Genomic DNA, 20,929 nt, shown 5'->3' with positions numbered 1-20,929 from the left:
GAAGCTGTGTCAGTGTCAGGACTGAGTCTGTCAGATGCTTTAGCTCATGTCAAGTGTTTCACAGAAGAAGTTCTGCTGGCTGTCATCTCTCCTCCTTTAGATCCTTCTTCTCTTCTTTGCCTCCCAATGAACATTGATCTCTGATGCAACCGATTTGAGAGCTTTGATGTGCCGTCACACTGAAGTTCTGAAGCTGTGCAGATGTCTATACCCCAAAATCAGATCACTCACAATCACAGCTCCATGTTTAAAACTTCCATTAGTTTTTCTCGAAACATGAATTGGTTATTTCCTCTCCCGTGAACTCACCTAGTATTTTCATTTCTACCCACGAACAAAATATTTACGCTGCAATTTACAAGCTGTGAAGCTAGAGTGAAGCCACTTAATCTCACTTTACAAGCTCGTTCAGGCAGCCATAAACCTCATGATGTAAATCCACTGTGTACTTTCTCACTGCTGATGGATGTCAGATGAAAACAGGCAACAAGGGCACCAGAATCCTTCAATGTCCCTTTTTCTAGTTTTACTCACAGCGACTGAAAGTCACTGTGCACCGGGCAGTTTGTTCAGCGCTGAGTGAAAACAGAAAGAGTGCTCACTTTTACAGCCATGATTCCATTATTCATACCAGCTATATGGGTCAGCGGGTGCTTTTCAGCACGCTAAGTTTGAAAGATGTCACAGCGTCACTGCTGTTTTCTGGTGGGAGGGGGCTCCAGTTAATCAGAATTTGCCTTTGTTTGGTCACTAGATGTTTTTGTCAGCGCTCCATGTCACATGACTCGGTGTGTTGTCGCTTCTGGGGGGAAACAGAAATCCTGAAATGACGGACAAGTGCTGTAATAGGGATCATCACCACCAGTATGATGTTCAGTATGACCGCTACTGTATTTAATACTTTATGATCCCAGCTTCGTGAGAGTGTTTTTGTTACCTAGAAACGTCTCTGTGCTTTGGTGGTATAGAGGGGCCTTAGGCACTAACACTGTAACAGACCTGGGTTCAAATATACAGGAAGCTTTCAAATATCCTCAGAAACTGGAAGAACTAAAAGAGCAATTCGATCAAATCTTCCTGTTTGGCAGTTGTAGTCTGGTGTTGAGGTATTTTTAGATACAAACATTCTTAAAATGAGATAAATCCTCTGCCAGATGTTTTCAGATCTAAGACTTCCTGCTTTATTGTGTAGTAGTTTAACGTCGTGCAGCTGTTTCATTCACACATCTTTAATCCCAGAGGTGGCACTACAGCATTGTCAGATTGCAGAGCAGAAAACAAAGGTACAGTAACGTGGAGCAGATGCAGTCGCTGCATGTCCTGATTCTTAATTGGCAGCAGGAATCAGTGTCACATCAGTGGCAGTGATGAGCCTCTGATTATAAATGACAATGTAAATGTGCCTGTGCTAGTTTCCAAACTGACCTACATGCTTTGATTTTTAATGAAGCACTTCAGCGTGTTTGTGTTAAAATAAGATTATTTGCGTTCGCCCTATCGGTGTGATTTCACTGGGGTCATTTACAAATTTGACGACGTGAACATCACCGTTATTCTTGGCCCCATAGGGCGTCTGTCCCCTGCTGCTTCTTTGTATGTTTCATCCCAGGTCTGACTCCTAGTTATTAGCATTTGTTTGGTTACTAATTCACTGATGAAAAGTAGAGACTCGCTAACAGAGACAGCTCTGTTTAATGCATCATCTCCCAGTAGACTGCAGAGAAACGCTGTCTAATGATGAGCATAGGGATTTAGGGTGTGTGTGTGTGTGTGTGTGTGTGTGTGTGTGTTGGCATGTTTTAGATGCCGTTGTAGAGATGTCAGTAATCAGCATTTATCTCTTTGTACGTTGGAACATTAAAGCACTGAACAGAATATCTCACTCTCGATGTCATACTGTTCTTTCTTTTGTCAGCAGCTCTGAATATGTATTGTTGTGTTTTTGATAGATCTATAGAACCACGGCGGTTACCAGCTGGTTTCCAGGCATGCCGAGTAAAACTACAGTTAGCAGATGATGCAGGAGCTTCCTTCAAAAGGTAGAAGTAGTATCACTCGCAGAAAAAAAACTAAACAAACACACCCAGGATAATTAATCTGTCTTTTTCCTCATGAATTCAGTCATTTGGTTAATTTGATCACTACACAATCCACATACTGTCACTGGGTTTTTGACACATAGTACGTGATTCACTGGATATTACTTATCATATAATATATATATATATATATTTTGAGAGTAAAGTAACATTTGGCATCAGAGACGAGGTGTTCTGCACCTTTAACCACACCCAGCAGTTGTCAGGTTTCCTTCCAAATGTATATACGTTACCAGCTTCGTGTAGATACTGAAACTTGATTGCAAAGCTGTAACCAATATATATCCACAATGTTTTATTTTTTATATGCACATTGAAAACGTGCCAAAAAAACAATAGAAGTGCATTAAGTGATGTCACGACATACTGGCACACCCTGGCTGGATACAAAGGATTCTCCAAGTCTGTATGAAGGCATCTGAACGTGAAGAGTTCATTCCAAGGAAGCCAGACTCCTCCAGGAGAAGAACTACTTTCCTTTCTTTATCTGAATAAACACATTAGAGGTTATGTTCCTCCTGCCAATAAGGAGCTGAAGTGCCAATTACTAACGACCACAACAACAGTTTCTCTCTCTCCAGAAAACACAAAACAAATATTGAGGGGGTTTTAATTTTATTTTTTCAGCCAGTGAGCAACAAAAGAGCCCCAGATACATTTTTTTTGAGATGGAGCACTTTGTGATTGCTGCTGTGACAGACACACTTCACTGCAGGAAACATCAAGTTCCCTGAAAGAGACAGGAACTCATCACGTTACATAAACGTTTGTAGTGATGCTGCAGCTCCCTGAAGCTGCCCCCCCCCCCCCCCTTTTGTTTCTGTTATACCATATTTGGTTATTTTTTCACCAGTCACATCCAGAGGAGAGTTTACTGATCAGATTTTGAAACAAATGTGTTTGACGATTAAATTGCCTTAAAAAAATAAATAAAAATAACTTCCTCACCTGTGGACTTTGCTCATGCAACATATTTATCAGTAGAGCGAGTGGTCAGTTTGGAGCACAGCTGATGTTGTACCTGGGGAACTGTGACTCCAGCAGTGGAACAATCTGGGACTCTCCAGCCACCGTCCAAAAACCCCTTCTGGAGCTGCACGCCTTGTCAACCTGGACTAACGCTCCTCATCACAAACAATGCAACACTGAATGGTGTCAACCTCTCATGTAGTTTTTTTTTTTTAGAATCAGCTGCAGCTCTGTGTTTTCTCTGTCCTGAGGGAGAAGACTTCAGAAAACATCTTTCCAGGATTCTCTGTCCCAGTTCACAGAAGAGACTGCACTCTCTAACCTGTGGTTACACTGCCCCCAGCTGTACAAACTGTGCCAGTGTGTTTTTAATCCATGATTCTCTACAGGCATGTCACAAAATTAAAGTACGCCTCCACTTCTGAATGGGTTTTGCTCATTGTTCCTTCTCTTGGATGTTTAAATGGACATACCTGCAGGTTTTTGACATCACAACAAGTTGGAAGCTGATTCTGGTGCAAGTTACACAAGCGTGATGGAAAAACTAATGCAGGAATTGACACGTATTATTATATCAAGTACAACATGTCTGGAAGGAGTATGTAACGTCACCATGTGTATTAAAATGTTTTTTGAGTTTACAGAATATATTTTGATATTTGGTACTTTCATTGTATGCTGTACATTTCTATAACAAAAAGCTGAATTGTATAATTTCCTGTTTGCATTAGATATTGGGGTATGTTGATTTCTTCTAGGTGACCTCCTTGTACAGTAAACATTAGCATCTAATGCTTGACTAATGCATTGCTTCTCATTTAGTTCCCAGAAGCCACCACTGACGACATCCATGTGAGATGTTTACATATGAGCCTGCTGTCAGTCTCCGTGGGACAGTGTTGTTGCAGTCCCGTCTAAAGGGCTGATGGGAATTAGTACGGTGGCCCAGAGGTGCAAATAAAAAAACCGGTAAATAAGAAAACACAACACACACAAAAAACATTCTGTCAGGTTTTTTTTAGGGTAAATGAAAGTTCACTTTACTGAGGTCAGGAGGAAAAAATAAATAATTTATTCAAAGAGTAACTTTGACCTCACTGTTACCATGGTTACAAGTGATGCTTGGTGGGGTCAGAGGTGAAACTGGAAACTTCTCCTCCTGGTGTCAAATCAGTCTAGATGACACAAAACAACAACAGGTTTACATCATCTCAACATCCCTGAGTGGAGCAGCTGAGCGACGTACAGTAAGTGCATGTAACCTCCACCCCCCCACAAACACCAACCCTCCATGTGAAGACAGCAGCACCTGGTCCGTCCCGGCGGCGGCTGCATGCCTGGGAATGCCAGCTAGGCCCGACGTGTCTGTTTCTGGAACTCTTCATTCACTCACAGCTCAGGCCCCCTGCAGGCTTCTCAGTTCTTATGAATAACCCGAGAGACTGAGACCAGAGCAGCGCCCGGATCCATCATATCATCATGTCTATTAATAGCTCTACGGTCTTAAGTGCGTGCCACACAGTGTTGTAATGGAGCCATTACAGTAAAGCATGTCCAGCTCCTGGAAACCCAGAGTGGGTACATTACTTTATCCACAGATCTGATATTAATAGGTCTGTAACAGCTAACTACAGTAAGGGGGCACTTTCCCACCAGAGAGGAGGGTCTTTATTTTCTGCATCTGAGGTAACAGAGGCCTCATGTGATGGTTTGAAGACTTTCAAAACAACTGGTCCAGGGACTGATCCAGGGACAAAAATACACAAATGAGTCAGTGACAGAGCAGCAGCTTACGTTTGCCTCCAATCTCTGCGAGCGAGGGGGGGGGGTAAAACATGAATAAACTTATTGTGGTGAAGCAAGTGGCAGGACGGCTTTTGGCTTTAATGTCCCCAAGGGAAAGTACATTTTCACAGTCAGTTCATTACAGATAGACACATGTCTGTGGAAACATGCAGGACAGTGCAACCCATGAAACATAAAACATGGACCACCGGCTTCACGTGTTCAACTCTGGTGAACTTTGACCTGCATCGTTCGCTTCATGTGTGCAACCCAGGCCCTTAATTGTGGGCTGTGCTGAATCAGGAGGTGTGCATGGATGTTGGCCCCTCTTTGAATAGTTGTGGCCCCTTATATAGAAAAATCCAAGATCCTCCACTGGACAGGTCACTCACTGGAGAGCTGATCACTTTCTGTTTTCAACTCATGAACATCACAAAGTTATAACTTCCCAAACCAGCGAGCATCAAAGTGAACACTGATCCAGACTAAACTTACTTTTGAACAGACTCATTCAGAAATATCACTTTGTTTACATTGACTGTGACCTGTCACGTGACCACTACTCACTCGGAGGTGAAAGTTGGTATCCTGGGTGACTCACCTTGACGCGTCGCTGCCTCCTCATCCTCCCTGTGCACGGAAATAATCGTGCCACCGCCGGGTGTCACATTTTACGCATGGCGTCCGTCAAAAGGAATGGGAGCCCGGCGCAGCGCCACCTCGGAGCACCCTGCTCCTATTTAGAGGTGGGAATGCTCCCATCTGCCCCCCCTGCCCGCACACCTGCTCCTCTCCGTCTGCCCCAGTGTGACAGACCGGCCGGTCCTCCTCCTCCTGCTCCTGCCTTCCACCCCGGAGCTCCGTACCCGTGTCCGAGCCGTGCGCTCTGCCTCTGGCCGTGTGTTGTGGATCTGCTCTCTGGGTGTCTCTCCGCTTCTGCCGGTGGATCTAACCTACTTGTTTGGTTCAGTCACCCTCCTGGTCATTAACTTTTTTTTTTTTTGTCTTTACACCCGGTGCCCTGTCATCGATGGCGGAGGGAGTGCGCCCCGAGGACTACTGCGATGAGCCGGCGGAGGATGAGTTTGGGGAGATCATCAAGTGTCGATCAGGTAGGAGATCAGAGCTTTCCTCTAGTGTGTGTGTGTGTGTTGATGTGCCCACCCCAGGCAGACCAGATGCTTGTCCATGTAATATTAAAGACCCCTCTGTCCACTCATGCAGAAGTGCCCTACAGAGGATGCAACCACAGCCAACACCTCAGAAACTCCCTCCCTGACATGAGGATCTGATCTTATCAACACAGTTATCAGATATATTATATTGTGCATCCTCCTCCTCTTTTTGAGCAGCACACCTTCTAACGGTTCCACCCAGGCTGCTGTTTAGTGCAGATGTCACGGAAGAAATTGGTAAAAGTCAGAGTTGCACGCTTGCCTGCATGTGGCAGATGTAATTGTGATGATGTGTGATTACAGAGACAGACTCTGTCGCCACATGGCTCCATTTTCAGTGCTTATAATTAAGTGAACAGGGACATGCTGCAGATCTGAGGAAGAACACTGCTGTGTGTGAGTGTGTGGATTGGATGAGCTGTTTTTCATGTGTTTACTCTTAGATGTTGTCAAATTACTAGTGATTGCTTTGGGGGATTTAGAGTGGGTGTGCTTAGACACTTTGCATCCTCTCGCTGCTGTCAGATTCAACTTGGAGTAAAAAAAACAAATTTTGACGTTCATACTACAGTTTATATTTCCGGCAGGTTCCTGCTAAATAAAAGGAGTAACCCATGCCTATTATATTGGAGAGCCAAATAGTCACTAAATGATTTTTATTTGGCATCAAATGAGCAAATACTACAAAAAAAGCTGTAAATAAAAGATAATAAAGTTAGGTAAAACCAAACACTGCTTCATTATGTCAGGTAGTTTGACACTGTGCAGCTTCTGTATTTTTTTAATGTAAAAGTTACAATTCAACAAGTATTTTGTACAATACTGTATTTTTTACCTCTCTGACCTTCAGTTGTTTTTATTGAACCATCGGAAAACTGTAGAGGAGAAATACGTGACTCCAAATACACAGATTACATGTCAAAAAGTTTGGATTCCACCGGTTCTTTTATAATAATATGCTTTTAAAGTAAAGTATTAGAATATTAAAGAGTCTGAAACCTCTGAAATGCAGTGGGGTATGAGTATAAAGTAGTCCAGTGTCCTTGAACCACAAAGCAGATCATGGAAGCATACAACAAGTCCATAAATGCTGCCGCTCCCACTGATGTGATAATCCTGTTTGCTGAGGCTATTTATACCTCGTGAAATTCCACATGCAGCGTGTTTACTTCATGTAATTCCACCTCTTTAGTCAAATCCCCGAACTGTCCTGCAACGTTTCTGCCCGACACTCTGAGCTGAGCTCTAGTTTAGGCCAGACTTTACTTTCTCGCTCCACATCACAAATGTTTCCAGGCTAACTCGCCACCCGTGCCACTCCCTGGGCTAAAACCGTCCCAGGTGAAAGTGTTGTCTGTGTGCCTCTCGGCGCTTTGGGATGAGTCGGAGGCCGTGGAGGTTTTATCTCCCGTTATAGCACTTGTAAATACTGGGTGACCTATAATTGTCCACTGAGTCAAACAGAATGACTGAGACGGACAGATGGACGGTAAAGTTGACAGAGTCTGGGACAGGTGGAGGTGAATTTCCTCTCATCTTGTCTCTCTGTCTGTGTAAATAACTTTTTTCTGTCTGCTTAAATAAAACCTTGCGTCCCCGTCTATCTCTCTCTCTCTCTCGCGCTCTCACACATACTCTCTCTCTCTTCTCCGTGTGTGTGTCTTCCCTGTCCTCCCCGGGTACAGCTGGTGGGTCATCTCATGCTGGAAATAGCGGTCAGCTGGCCTGTTGGTCGGCTGCAGCATGGTGTCAGATAACCTTCTTTGGAGGGCTGCCACGCCTCCCCCTTCCTCTCTATCTTCTCTGTCCATCTCTCACTCCCTTTTTCCAACTTCCCCTCTTCCATTGCTTTCAGTTTTCCTCACCCTCTCTCCATCTGTCTTTTCATGTCTCTCTGTTTTTCTTCATTCTTTCCCAGTGAAACTTGGATTTCTCTTTTTAAATGACCTCATCTCTCTCTCTCTCTCTCTCTCTCTCTCCTTGTCATATTTTACCCGGATGACTGGACGTCTGACAGGAGCTAAATCTAGCTATCTGTCTCTGTGCTGAAGGCCCCACTGCACATAGTTGACATATATACATATATACTTTATGATGTGATGTTGCCATGTATCCAGACGTGCACTTTTAATTATACACAAAATACCACAAATCCTTTCATGATTAGTTTTTAAGTTGTTCTGTGCGACAGGGGAGGAGGTGTTATGTTTTCAGGTTGTGGATTTGTCCGTCCCATTTTTCTAACACGATATCTCAAGAACGCCTTGAGGGACTTTTTTCCAATTTGATTTAGATGGTCGAACAGTGGCCTCTTAAAACATGTTTGTGGTGTCTTGAACATGAAGTCTGGCTTAAGGGAATGTGTGTGTGTGTCTGTGTGTGTGTGTGTGTGTGTGTGTGTGTGTGTGTGTGTGTGTGTGTGTGAAACCACCTCTGTATTCTTTTCTACATTTTCTTTAATATACTTCAACATGATCAACATTGACAGCCTTAAAGCGGGTGTGTACAGGCATCTACACGTGTGTGTGTGTGTGTATGCGTGTCTGCGTGTGTAACACTGTCCGCCTTGTTGCCATGCTTCGCACGTCCATAACCACCTTGCTATTACCCATCATTCCTTGGCTAGACACGGGCCCCTGAACACTAATCCTGATTGGAGCAGACAGGCAGGTATAGATTCCAGCGCTGCTGTGGACAGCTGCACCCTAAGGACCCCTGTGTGTTATGTAAAACCGGGGGAACACCTAGAAAAAGCAGGTTCATATAAAGCTCATGTTGAAATCTTATAGATTAGGATCGAATTCTTATATTGTGTTTTGCTTGTATGAACCCCGCACCTCTCTTCACTTCTTTCCATCTTTGTTTTCTCGATTTCTCTTCACGTTTTCTGAGTAATCCAGTTACACCATTGGTCGGTCAGCTGAGTGTTGGACCTTTCCTATTGGCTGTTTCTTTTCCAAACCGTTTAATTATGTCCCCATGCAGGGCGTCTTGTTTCTGTTGGCCGCTCCTGTGCTTGGTGTCAGGTGTTGTTCCGAGTTAACACCATCTGACAGCGCTGTCAGCAGCCCTGCAGGAGAGTTACACTCTGGGGTGTGGTATGATTTCATAACTGAGCGATGACCAAGATGAATTTGTGTCCATATGAAAAAACAGGAAGGAATTTGTCTCACCCATACCAAGTCACATGTCCTCCTTTGCACTCACTTCATTTCTTTTCTTGTGGCTTCACCTAGTCTCTTCCTCTTCCTCCAAGTATTACAAACTGACCCTCCTTGTCTTTCACTCTTTCATTTCTATCACTCTATCCCCTCCTCCCATACACAACCCTTATCCTGACAGAATACCAGCTACACAATGCACACTTACTGTTGAAATGATGAAAATGAAACAATGCTGTGACTAATTTGTCGAGCCTGACTGAGGAACACCATTCGGGAAATTAAATTTTGAAGTCGGTAGAATGCTTCATAAAATAGGAGCGGGCCTAACAGCAATGAAAATGTAACCAGGAGTTGTAAGAGGAGAGAATGTTGCATGGAGAATCAGTTACAGCTTCCAGGTAGAAGAACACGATTCCTATACTGACTGAATATTAGATAACGAATGATAACATTCAGTGAGTTGTTACGTCAAAGTTCACTCGCAGACAAGGAGGCAATATAAAACCAGTTGGAATCAACAATAAGATTATTTATACTTAAATCAATGTCATAAATATCTATTTTGGTCAATTACATTTCAACTGTATTTTAATTTGGACTCTGGTAAGAATCTGCAGCCCTAGTCACAGATCTCTGAAGCTGCATTAAAACTTCTGACACCATCATCCTGAAAATTAAAATGATGACACGCATGAGCTCCATCATTTGAATATGTGGCTGACGTTTCGACCACACCTGCTTTTTCAAGGTCGCTCCTCTAGCAATAAAGTCACTCTTCCCCGAAATGTCATTATACTTAAATACTTTTCATTATTAAGCCAAGCCTAGAAAAAAGCAACTAACTCTTACTCTATACTCGTTCATGGACAGAAGATGGCAGCAAAGGCACCCGCTGGCTTTGTAACTGTTCTCTGAGAGACTTGCTAAGATGCAGGCGGTGAGGATGAAAGTGTGGGAACCCATCGGCTGGTTCACGGGAGGTTTGAGTCTGAGTCTGTGTGAGAGAGAGGTGGGTCGATAGAAAAGAGAGAGGCAGAAGAAGAAAAACAAGATGGTGAAGGAGAATGATTACTGTGGTTTTCTCGTGGGTGGTTGAAGAAAGAGACGGAGACGTGATGGATATGAATACACTTTTTGTCCGGGTGGAGCTCAGGGTTTACTTCTGACCCACATGGAGTTTCTAGGTCACTTCAGATCAGAAGAAGAGGAGGAGGAGGAGGTGGTGAGGGTGTGTGGGGATGTTGTAATGAGACTGTCAGATCCCAGAGGAACCTTGGCCAGGCTCAGTGACACACAAACACACACATTCATCCAGTGCTCGGGCATGCAGACTAAAGAAGCCGGGGATCGAACCACCAACCCCCTGGTTTAGTGGATGACACGCTCCTCCACAGCTGCCCTTAAAAGGTTAGATGCCCACAATGCATGTACTCACACTGGGCTCTGAACCAGAGTTCCCGCTGTGTCTGGATTAGTTTGGATTTTAAACTCATCTAACAGCGGATGAATAGATGTAGTTAACTTTTAAACGGTCAAAGAGACAGAAATGAATCTAAAATACAAAGACAGACGAGCGAGATCGCCTCTTAAACCTAAATACATCTCTGAGTATTGGTGATTTAGATCAACGTATAGATCTCAGCTTATCTGTGTCTTTGGGACATTTTGGTAGCTGTTGCATTCCTGGTTCATGTCAGGCCAAGCACCATTATTACACTACTCTCTTAAGCCATTTACTAAGTGTCTTCTGTTTTAAGATTAGACATAATCCACCAGTCAAACATCGGGGGACAACTGACCCAAGACATGTCTAATGTCCTCATCACCAAATGTAACGACAAATGAAAGCTACCAGGAAATATACAGAAATGATCAAATGTGGACAGAAGTAGGGATTTCTGCAAGGTCACAGGTTGATGCTGTTTGCATGAGAAGCTTTTTCACATTTTCAAGCCTTAGGAGAGAAAAAAGTAATTTCCTTGAAGCCTCAAAGAAATAAACAGAAGCAGGTTTCTCAGAGCAGCCTCTTCAGACTGTGTACGCTGCCTGGAAATAACAAGCTAACTTATATAAATGATAGAAAAAGGCAGGAGATCGGAAAGATGCAGGCAAGAGCGGAGGTGTAATCTGAGAGACTGATATCACCTCCTATCTGCTTCCTCCTTTTCCATACTTCAACATTTGACTCAAAGCTGCTGCAACCTCAAGAATTTTAAATGCCTCGGAGTCTCACAGAATATTTGAGGATTGTTGTATATGTGTGTGTGCTTGTGTTTTTAATCTGGCCTCCTCTGGCTTACTGCACCGATGGTGCATGGGAAAAGCAGGTGACCCTCATGTTTGAGATGCTGGAACCAGACACGAGACCTCTGCTCCTCCTCACTCCTTTTTCTAGTTATCAAATTTTCATCTCTCGTCCCTCTTCACCTCCTTCCTCCACAAGTTCACGTCTCATTTCCTATTCACTTTTCGAATCCAGACTCCTGCCTCTGTCCCCGTCTCGCCAGGTCTCCACTCCTCTCCTCCTCTCTCCTCATCTCATATTTTCCTCCCCTCTCCTTCTCTTAACTGCCTATCTCACTCCCTGCATCCCATCTCCTCCTCTCGCCCTTCTCCCTCTCCTCATCTTCTCACTCATTTTCACTCCCGGATCATTTTCGCACCTTGTCTCACCTCCTCCCTCATTCCTTTATTCCGTGCATTCTTCCTCCATCACTGGACCTGACACACATCTGTTCACTCTCCGTGTAAAATCCCTGAGCCATACTGAAATGCTTTACTTTTCTCCTTTCTTTTCTTCCCTGCCTCTTTCCTCCATTTCTTATTTAGGCTCTTTCCAGCTGCTGTCTCTCCGTTCCATCTCTCCCCTCTCAGCCTTCGCTCTTCTGTTGTTGTCTGGGTCAGGGAGGATTTTTCTCCTTCTTTTCTATTTGTGTGGCGGCGTCATAAGGATGTGCCGACAGGGTTTCAATTGAGCAAATCTGTCAAATAACATTGTCAGGGTTTGTGGCGTATGGATTTTCCTTTTTCAAATGACATGACGGACAGGTCGCCGAGGCTGCATCGGCCCATTGTGCGTTCACGGTTGCAGCTGCTGACTGGAATTGTCAGGGCGAATTGAAAGACAGCCTTCAGAGTGGAAAACGCGTCTCTTGAATGGGACTGTCTCTTTCTCCAGGAGTGTATTGATGAAACCTTGAGCCACCAGGAGTTCTGGCTTTAGCTCTCATTTGTACATGTGCATATGAGTGTGTGTTAGTATGAGCTCAGTGAGGACACTTCTTTCTGTCTCACAGCTCAGCAGGTTATAAATCTACAGGCGCCTCGATTCGGTTTCCGCTCAGCACTTTTAAATCTGAAAATCTCTGTCCTTTTCTCCTCCGTCTTCTCCCTCTCTTGTCAGGCTGTCTGTCTTTCCTTTGTTTTGTTGTTTTCATCTTCATCCTTCTCGTATTTACTCACACTTTCTCTGATACACACACACTTCTGGGCAACACACTCCTCCTGTTTTCAGAATTGAAACCAGAGGCCTTATGTTTTTCCATCTATCCATCTGTCCAGTTCTTACTGTTTGGGACAAACAGCCGGAATTAAGGATGAGCTGAGCAGAGTTTGAAGGTCAAAGGTCACTGTGATGTCATAATGTTTTTGGCTAAAGATTTAATTCACCAACTATGACTTAATACACTTATTACTCTTCATTAAATGAATTTAAAGTGTCCTCGATTTACAGTATATTATATGAGTTTGGACACATGGTTGGTGGTGATGCTGCTTTACAAAGCGTATGACTGTTAGAGATGTTTTAAGAAGATCTGGACATATATACAGAGACAGATGGTCGGAGGGCAGATGGGGCCCACTTGAGGTTGAAAGGTTGAATGGATGATAGGAAAGAGAAAAAGATGGAGGGAGAACACACACACACACACACACACAGAGCCAGAGGTTTGAGAGAGTGAGGATTGTAGATGAAAGATGAACCGGAGGGATGGACTGGAGAGGGTTGAAAGAGCAGAGAAGAGAGAGCTGCACACGCTCCAGTTTTTCTCAAAGCATCTTGGATGTGTGGATGGTGAGGTGCAGAAGTGTGGAGGCCTTGAGGAATATCACATGGAGGAAGAGGGTCGAGAGAAAGGTGGAGCAGGGAGAGAACAGAAGAAGGATTTTTGAAGGTTGCATTTGTTGTATGTAAGAACCAGTGAGGGTCTGAAGGATGTTTTGTGGGTCTCTTAGCCTGTTGGGGGTCTTACCCCCCCCCCATAAAGTGACAACTGCTGATGGAGAACTTTGACAGGACATGGGGGGGTTTGTGGTAAAATGAAAGACAAGCATGCACATTGAATCCAGTGTTTTGGTGAACATAAGAAAGCAAGGTTGGCAAATAAGTTGCATCCTCTTCTAGTTTCTACACAGTCAGGGTAAAAATGTATATTATATATACTCTATTATATATAATCTTTAAATGCAGAAAGGAAACCAAAAAGAATTTAAATGTAATTTATTAGCAGTACAATATCACAGAGAGAACTAGAAATCCAATCTGAAATCTATTCTTTAAAAGTCACGTTACCACCGTTATCATGTTTATTAGACAGAGGAGCGTCAGTGAAACTGTGATGAACTTTCCTCCGATCTTGCTGAAACCTCATCTCATGTTGACTGTGTTGGCTTCTTTTTAATGCTGTTTGTTGCTGGTGTTACTCCCGGGGATAACCAGCGCCTCCCCCAAGCATGAGCTTAATGTTGCTGAGTTTCATTTAAGGGCTGCAGGGTGTCTCGGTGGATCAGTGCTGCAACTGTGCCTCCAATTTCAACACCCACTGAACGATCCTGCCCTCTCCTTCCCAGCTGTATCTTTTCCCTGTCATTCTCTAATTTCTATTTACAGTCTCTGCCTTTAGCTGAAGTAACCGGAGCAACCGGCTGAATGTTACAGTAGATTAAGCATCAGTATCCATCATCAGCATTACACGCTTCCTGTACGAGGAGTCCAAGGATCAGAGCCTTGATAACGTCCCCGTGGCCACGGAGGGATCATGGAAGAGGGAAACGCTCGTAAAAGAAATGAAGAAAGATTTTTATTTTTGAATTAGTAGAGACGGGCTGTGTTTCAGTCTTCCTTCAAAAGTTTCCACCACTATACTACTGAAAATCACTTCCTCTTCACCGCTCTAAAAACAGAACATGCCAGTGGCAGTACAGCGCCTGTGATTTCTGGAAAGAGTGCAGTTTTATCTGGGTGATATCTGATAGACGGTACATAGATTTGCGTACTTGCTGATCAAATCATCCTCACCCTTTTGTGTTTTGGAGAAAAGAAACAAGGTAAAATCGAAACCATCAAGGGAACCCTCTTAGAATAATGAAGACAAAAAAGAAGTGAAAGGGCTGACATGCGGATAAAAGAGCGAGGGATGAAAGACACATGGAGAGAAGGTGGGAGTGCTGGGGAGGAGAGGGACAGGGCTGTGATTGCAGTTAATTGCTGTTCACATCCAGGGCGGGTCTAATCACTCCGAGGCTCTGTGCATGTGTGTGTGTGTGTGTGTGTGTCTGTGTGTGTGTGTGTGTGTCCACACTATGCTAATTTCTCCCCAGCCTCTGGGTATAGCCCTGAGCTCAGTGAAGCAGCGGCTTGGTCTTGCTTTAGCCTTGGTTTATAATTAGCAAATAGATTATATTCTCGAACCTCCGCTGCACCATCCACACCCACCCAATCAGACAGGGACCCTTCTTCAGCTTACATAAGACGGAGCAGAGAGACAGGGAGCCAAGACAATAGATAACGACATAAAAAACTTTTCCTCCTCTGCATAAACTTATGTGGCCGTGTGATATCTTCTCTTTGTCTTGTTGCTCAGTGTTTTATCGTGTTCTAGTCAGCGATATGGCACCGACTTCAGTGTAAATAAAGATGGACGACATGGCTGCTCTCCAAAAGCGAAGCCAAAGCGTTTTCAACTCAAGCGCAATGTTTGCCTCTAACTTGTTCTCTCTTGGAAAACGTTTGATTGCTTTTGGGGTGAGGAAACATTTCAGTGTCTCAGGTCTTGAAAGCATGAGATCACAGACACAAGCTGGCTGGGTTCAGCAAGTTTAACTTGCTTGAAAGAGTCAATTACAATTAAAACGTCTGCTTACAAACACAAACATATGGAGTTTTATGTTATTATTTATACTTTTGTTCAATATATGTTTGCCGTCATCTCCGATAATAAAGTTAAAGATTAATTGTAAAATATAGTAAAATGTCAGTCAGAGGCGTTGTTTTGATTTTAGGCTGATTTCAGATTTAAATTGAACTTAAGTATCTATAAAGCACCGGTCAGGCTGTAGTGTTTAAAAGTGAAACAACAGGTGATGCTGCTTCTCTTTAAACCTTGCAAGCGTTCAAATGGCTTTTTAATGGACCTTGAAGCCACCTGTGCACATCGACTATAAAGTACACCAAAGTAAACACCGGAGGGAAGAGATTTACTGTGGTGCGATATTGTCACGGAATGGAGGCGAGGGTTGTTTCCAGCGAGACTCATTTCCAAAAACAATCCGAGCCGCTCGCTCCTTTGGATCCTGACGTACAGTTCAGGGAATGCAGCATGAGAGCGAGCGAGTGAACTTAAAGGCTCTGTGATAACTGAGCGGCGTCTCTCTGAGACATTCACCATCTGTTGTATTCTGTCACTCCATTCAAATGATGTTTATGAGCGGGTTGAAAGTGAAGGAAAGGCCTCGGATATGAAGCTGAAAAGCAGCCACCGCCTTTTTTTCAGCTTTTTAATGAGGCAGCACTCGACATCAATCACTATTCTAAGTGTTAACCGTCAAAATTAAGAAATGCAACAGTTTGTTTGGAATGTTTTTCTGTCATTGATCATTTATTTGTCCCTGCAGGGTAGTTTGAGATAATTAGAGACTGTCCGGTTCAAGTGTGTTGGTTAACTTGCTTAGTTTGCTGCATTAGATTTAATTTGACAAAGTGCAGATCAATGAGAATTCGCTCTTGAAGCGTCAGTCTCACTTAGGTTATGTTGTTTTTGGACAAAAGGTTGCACAGAGGGGGCAGGAAACATTTTTAGCCCAGCGTTTAAACCAGGTGTTTTGAATATAGAGTATTTTAATGGAAAATGTTGCCTTCAGCGTGCGGCCAACAGATGCCACTTCAGCTTGTAATTCTGGGATTAATTCCAGGGATCAAGTTGGGATCAGTGTTGCTTGATTTACTTGGAGCACAGAATTTTATCTCTGTGTCATCGTTGCCAAAACTGACCCACGACAAGTAACAGAGACACGGCTGAAGAACGATGCACAGTATAATGCTCTGTATTTTCTAGCATGAGTATTAAAAGACACAGATGGATAGTCAATGGACCCATATAGAATATCAAGTATTGTAATTGTTAATAAGGTACATCTACGCTGAAGATAAGAAAGTAAATAAATGCATTTTCTAAATATTCACGTCACTATTACGTTAATGAGAGCCGTGTTCAGTTTCCTTGTTTTCAAGCAGTGATGGATGCTTTCTTGTTGTTGTGTCCCTGATTAAAGCCAGACTTAAATCCCTCTGCTTAATCAGCCATGGTGGCAGGCACTTTTCACAAGATAAAGGATTTCTAAATATGAGACAGTTTAATTAGCCTTCAGGTTGTTTGAATCCATCGCATGCCTTTACAGCATAATTCTAATCCACTTTAGTTGTTTTGTCTTTTGGAGAAAATGTTAAAGGAGTTTTTGCCCATTTGGAAAAGCCACTGACTGTTTCAGAATGATTAGGAACAGTGGAATTGAAAGAATTGCAGGCCTGCATTATAATTGATTTGTTTAGGAAACAATTCATAAAGGCTTGTGTGGATTAATAGATGACTTGTTTAAACTAAAAGGTATCACATTCACTAAACTGCTAAAAGCCTCTAAGGACTAATATTGCTGTGTTTTACAGGAACTGCAGAGTTCAAGCACTGCACTGGGTAGATAACAGAGGAGCCTTGTAATAATAGAAGGCTTTGCAGCTTTGCTGGAATTGACAGTTTCACTTATTATATTTGTGATTAAATGCTCTTGTGTGTGTGTGTGTGTGTGTGATGATGGCAGTGCAACAATAATAGTTTCATTATCATTAACAAAACATATTTCTCAGGTATTCAGAACAAAACATCGATGTGTTTTTTTAGAGTTGTGGAGATTGTTGCCGTCTGACACGCTCCCTTGTTTACTCATTCACTACAACACTTGTACACTGTAGGCAGTACATTTTCTACACCTATCATTGTCGTTGTGTGTCATCATTAACTGATGCTGTGGCAGCTACCGTTTTTGGCTCTGTGCATAATGTCACTTTTATAGTCTGAATCTAGACAGTCCCATAAAAGGTCAGACAGTGAGTAAAGTTAATGACATAGAAAGATGTGGGCGATTTGGACGCTGCCTCTGAATATGATCATTGTTCTGAACAGGCCACTGTCACAGCCGGTGTTTGGACTTGAGCAGGAAACAGGTTTTCAGCTGCTTAGAAACACAACACAACACAATCCATCCCTGATATATGACATGCTGATAAGTGGAATGGAACATTAGTCTGATTGTTCTGCACTACACTTGTCATTTGATGCTGTGCACACATTACAGTCACTTCCGCCTCACATTTCAAAATATTCAATAGCAAACCCCAGGCAAAGGAAAGTCTTCGTTCTCATTCACATAACTGACTTTAGTCTGTATCCAGGTACATGTTAATAAAACTCATTAAATCACAGAGGAAGATTGCTGCTGGACTGTTTCGTCAAATAATACAGCATCCAATTATCACACTGATGCAGAGGAGTAAATATTCTCTAATCATCCCTCACACATACAATACTGTGGAAATTATTACAGGGGAGTTTACTTGACTCCAGGCCGTCTCATGAATATCTGACAGGTTAATTGCTCGCTCACCTGGGGAAGCCTGCCCGGCGTTTTTTGAGTGAATAAGCTTTTAATAGGTAAACAAAACCCACAATTGAATTACCCCTAGGATTATTTCACTCGGTGCCGGGTTATAAAAGTCTCTAATAAGTAAACAAATGGAGCGATTGGATTACCTCCCTGGTTGCCTGACTCTGGGCAGTTGTGTGAATGGATTCAAACAGGCTCGGGTTTATTTGGTTGATCAAAGTGGGAACATTTCAGAGCTGACAGTGATCTGAACTCCCCGGGCTTGTTAGTTTAATGAAACATCAGTTGAGTAGATTACCGAAGCCTTACGCTGCGTCTACTGTAATCTCTCGCTTTATTCCTCTCCTCCTCACAGCACACACACGTGAACTCACACATGCTTAAAAGCACAAAAAGACAAAACGCTCAAGTTGGCTGTTTATCGTGCTGCCAGGAAAAAAGTAACGTGTGTTGGAATGTGTGTGTTTCTCTGAGTCTTCGCGTGTGCAGTGTCATTCAAGCAGCGCTCATTAAGATAATGACTCCGCCCGCGGGATCGTTCTCTGTGGGAAACATGCATACATTTATCGCCGCTGGCAGTGCAACAAAACAGATGCCATGGCAACTGTAGCCGGGATACAGTACAGTAGGCGCTGAGGTCCTTGGCAACCCGGGCCCTTCCTCAAAAACTCCCAGTGAGCCTGAAGGCAGCTGGAGCGGACACATGGCTACAGCACTACACAGGCCCTGCGAGCTCCGCGTGTGTTCGAAGGGGGACTGAGTGCTTGTGTGTGTGTGTGTGTGTGATGAAGAGAGCATCAGGGTCTGGCTCACTGTATCTGCTCCCACTGTTCAATCCTTGTATCTAACAATCCCCCGTTTAGGGCCTCTGTGATTGAAATTGCAGCTGAACGTTTGCCTGCGGCATCTTTTTGTTCGCTGCAGCCTCAGTTGGAACAGTTCAGTGAATTTAAGGCAGAGAAGAGATAGTGGAAGAAATTATGTTAATGAAAATATACAGTCAGAGGTTTCAGTGTTGCAGAGACTTGAAAGGATTTGAGTCCTTAAATGACATTTGAAATAGCATTTTGAGATATTTTCCTGTCGTCTTGCCACTCGAGATGATCGATATATTTCGTTTACATCTGTAAAACTGTTTATTTCATATGGAAGACTGGGCCCCCTTTGTTTTGGTCCCATTCGTGCTCACACTGACTCATGGAAAACAAACCAAGTCAAATGGTCTGACATCCACTGGCAAGTTTCCGTGATGTCCTCCTGCGTCATCAGCGTGAAATGATCCAATTATGGAAATTGGGACTCTGCTGACTGACACAGGGTCGTGTTGCACTTTTCTGCTCCTTACGGTTTTTATTGATCTTCTCCGGTGTCGCGACGAGCTCACAAAGAAAGGTCAAAGCAGCTGAACCTCATAAACATGAATAATGACAGAGAGGACGTAAGACAAAGAGGAGTCGTCTGATGATGAGATGGGAGTAGTTGCTCTGCATCTACAAAATAGAATTTTTTTTGATACTTGGATTTAATCGTAGCTTAGTTCTCTCAAACACGTGCGTGTCGGCCAATTATCGTGGATCAGTATCGTGTGGACTTCACAGGATCCAGCCACTGAACTTGTGGAATGTGGAGACAGGGAGTGGGATTTTTGAAATCAGGGATATCTTGAGTTAAGAGGTGTAAACAGGAAGAAGCATGGGACAGGAGTCCTGTCCCCTTCTCACTTCCTCAATGGCCACGTCCTGCAGGAGTGTTCTTTAAGAGAGAAAAGTCGTGTATTGTTTTTTTCATATTCTACAAATAAGCGCTGTATGGTATCGGTTGTGTTTGATTAAAACAACGCAGCTTCTTATTTACATGCTCTCTCATGATATAATCAATTCAGCCTTAATGTTTGTGTTCGAGACCTTTGCACATAGTTCTTATTTCATCCTAATGTTTTATTAGTCAGTCTGGAAACATTCAAATCAGCAGGAGAAGGAGTTGTGTGCGTTAATTAGCTAAATAAATGAATTAATGTTAATCAGATATAAGAGGCAATAAAAAGATGTTTTGTTTTAGTCTCCATGTTTGGTGCCTACAGGGTTAAGAGACCTCCTGATGGTGAGCGTGAATATTTTCTAAAATGAATTCCCTCTCAGTACGGTTTAATCAAGAGAGCTCGTAATTAAGAGTTTGGTATGCAAGCACACTCGGGTGCCTGTGCACACACACACACACACACACACACACACACACACACACACTCTCAGGTGCTGGCATTAACACACAAACTTTCGACACATTCCTATACATACACTCGAGAGAGCAGTCTCCTTAATGGCCCCGCTCTCAAGTCCCCAACTGCGATAAGTGAATTTTAATTAAGCGAATATTGAGAATTGTAATAAATTATTTTAATGACCTGCAAATGGTTGTGCCTCTCCATGGAGAGAGAAAAGAGGAGACACACACCAGTGGTTTCACCGCTGGACAGCAGGGAAATGTGTATTTCCACTGTCAGGGCCAAATTACACAAATCAGTCTGTTCCTCTTTATTACTGACTGCTGGCACGTCTTATATTTTCTAAGTTATATTTATTTTTGGCCCAGTCACTACCGAATGACTCAATCTTGCTTTTAATGTCATAACTAATCTTTATTCTTTATTCCTGGTAACACTTTTTGTGCCGGGTTTCTTTCCAGTTTTTCTCATTTCAAGTAGTTAATGGCGTCTCTTTATATATAATGTGCAGTAAATAATTTAATGTACTTATCTATGAAGCAAGATAATGTTTGTAATGCGCGTGAGTGTTTGTGTGTT

The 20,929-nt window shown here is 43.1% G+C and overlaps 1 protein-coding gene across 16 annotated transcripts in view; it reads left to right on the top strand.

Moving 5' to 3' along the window:
* Positions 1 to 3,922: 3,922 nt before the first annotated feature.
* Positions 3,923 to 20,929, top strand: part of dmd (dystrophin) — a 177,029-nt gene continuing 160,022 nt past the window's right edge. For 15 of the 16 annotated variants that reach the window (XM_069520599.1, XM_069520596.1, XM_069520592.1 and 12 more), the window contains exon 1: positions 5,747 to 5,965. In XM_069520599.1, the coding sequence (XP_069376700.1) occupies positions 5,884 to 5,965 (82 nt within the window). In that variant the 5' untranslated portion in view covers positions 5,747 to 5,883. Of the gene's footprint in view, positions 5,966 to 20,929 lie in introns of all 16 variants that reach the window. The other variant, XM_069520600.1, reaches the window with a different exon arrangement.

This window comes from Paralichthys olivaceus, chromosome 24 (genome assembly GCF_024713975.1).
Source record: "Paralichthys olivaceus isolate ysfri-2021 chromosome 24, ASM2471397v2, whole genome shotgun sequence".
Lineage (NCBI taxonomy): Eukaryota > Metazoa > Chordata > Actinopteri > Pleuronectiformes > Paralichthyidae > Paralichthys > Paralichthys olivaceus.
Note: the sequence above shows the minus strand (reverse complement) of the source record. Positions and strands in the feature narration are given on the sequence as shown.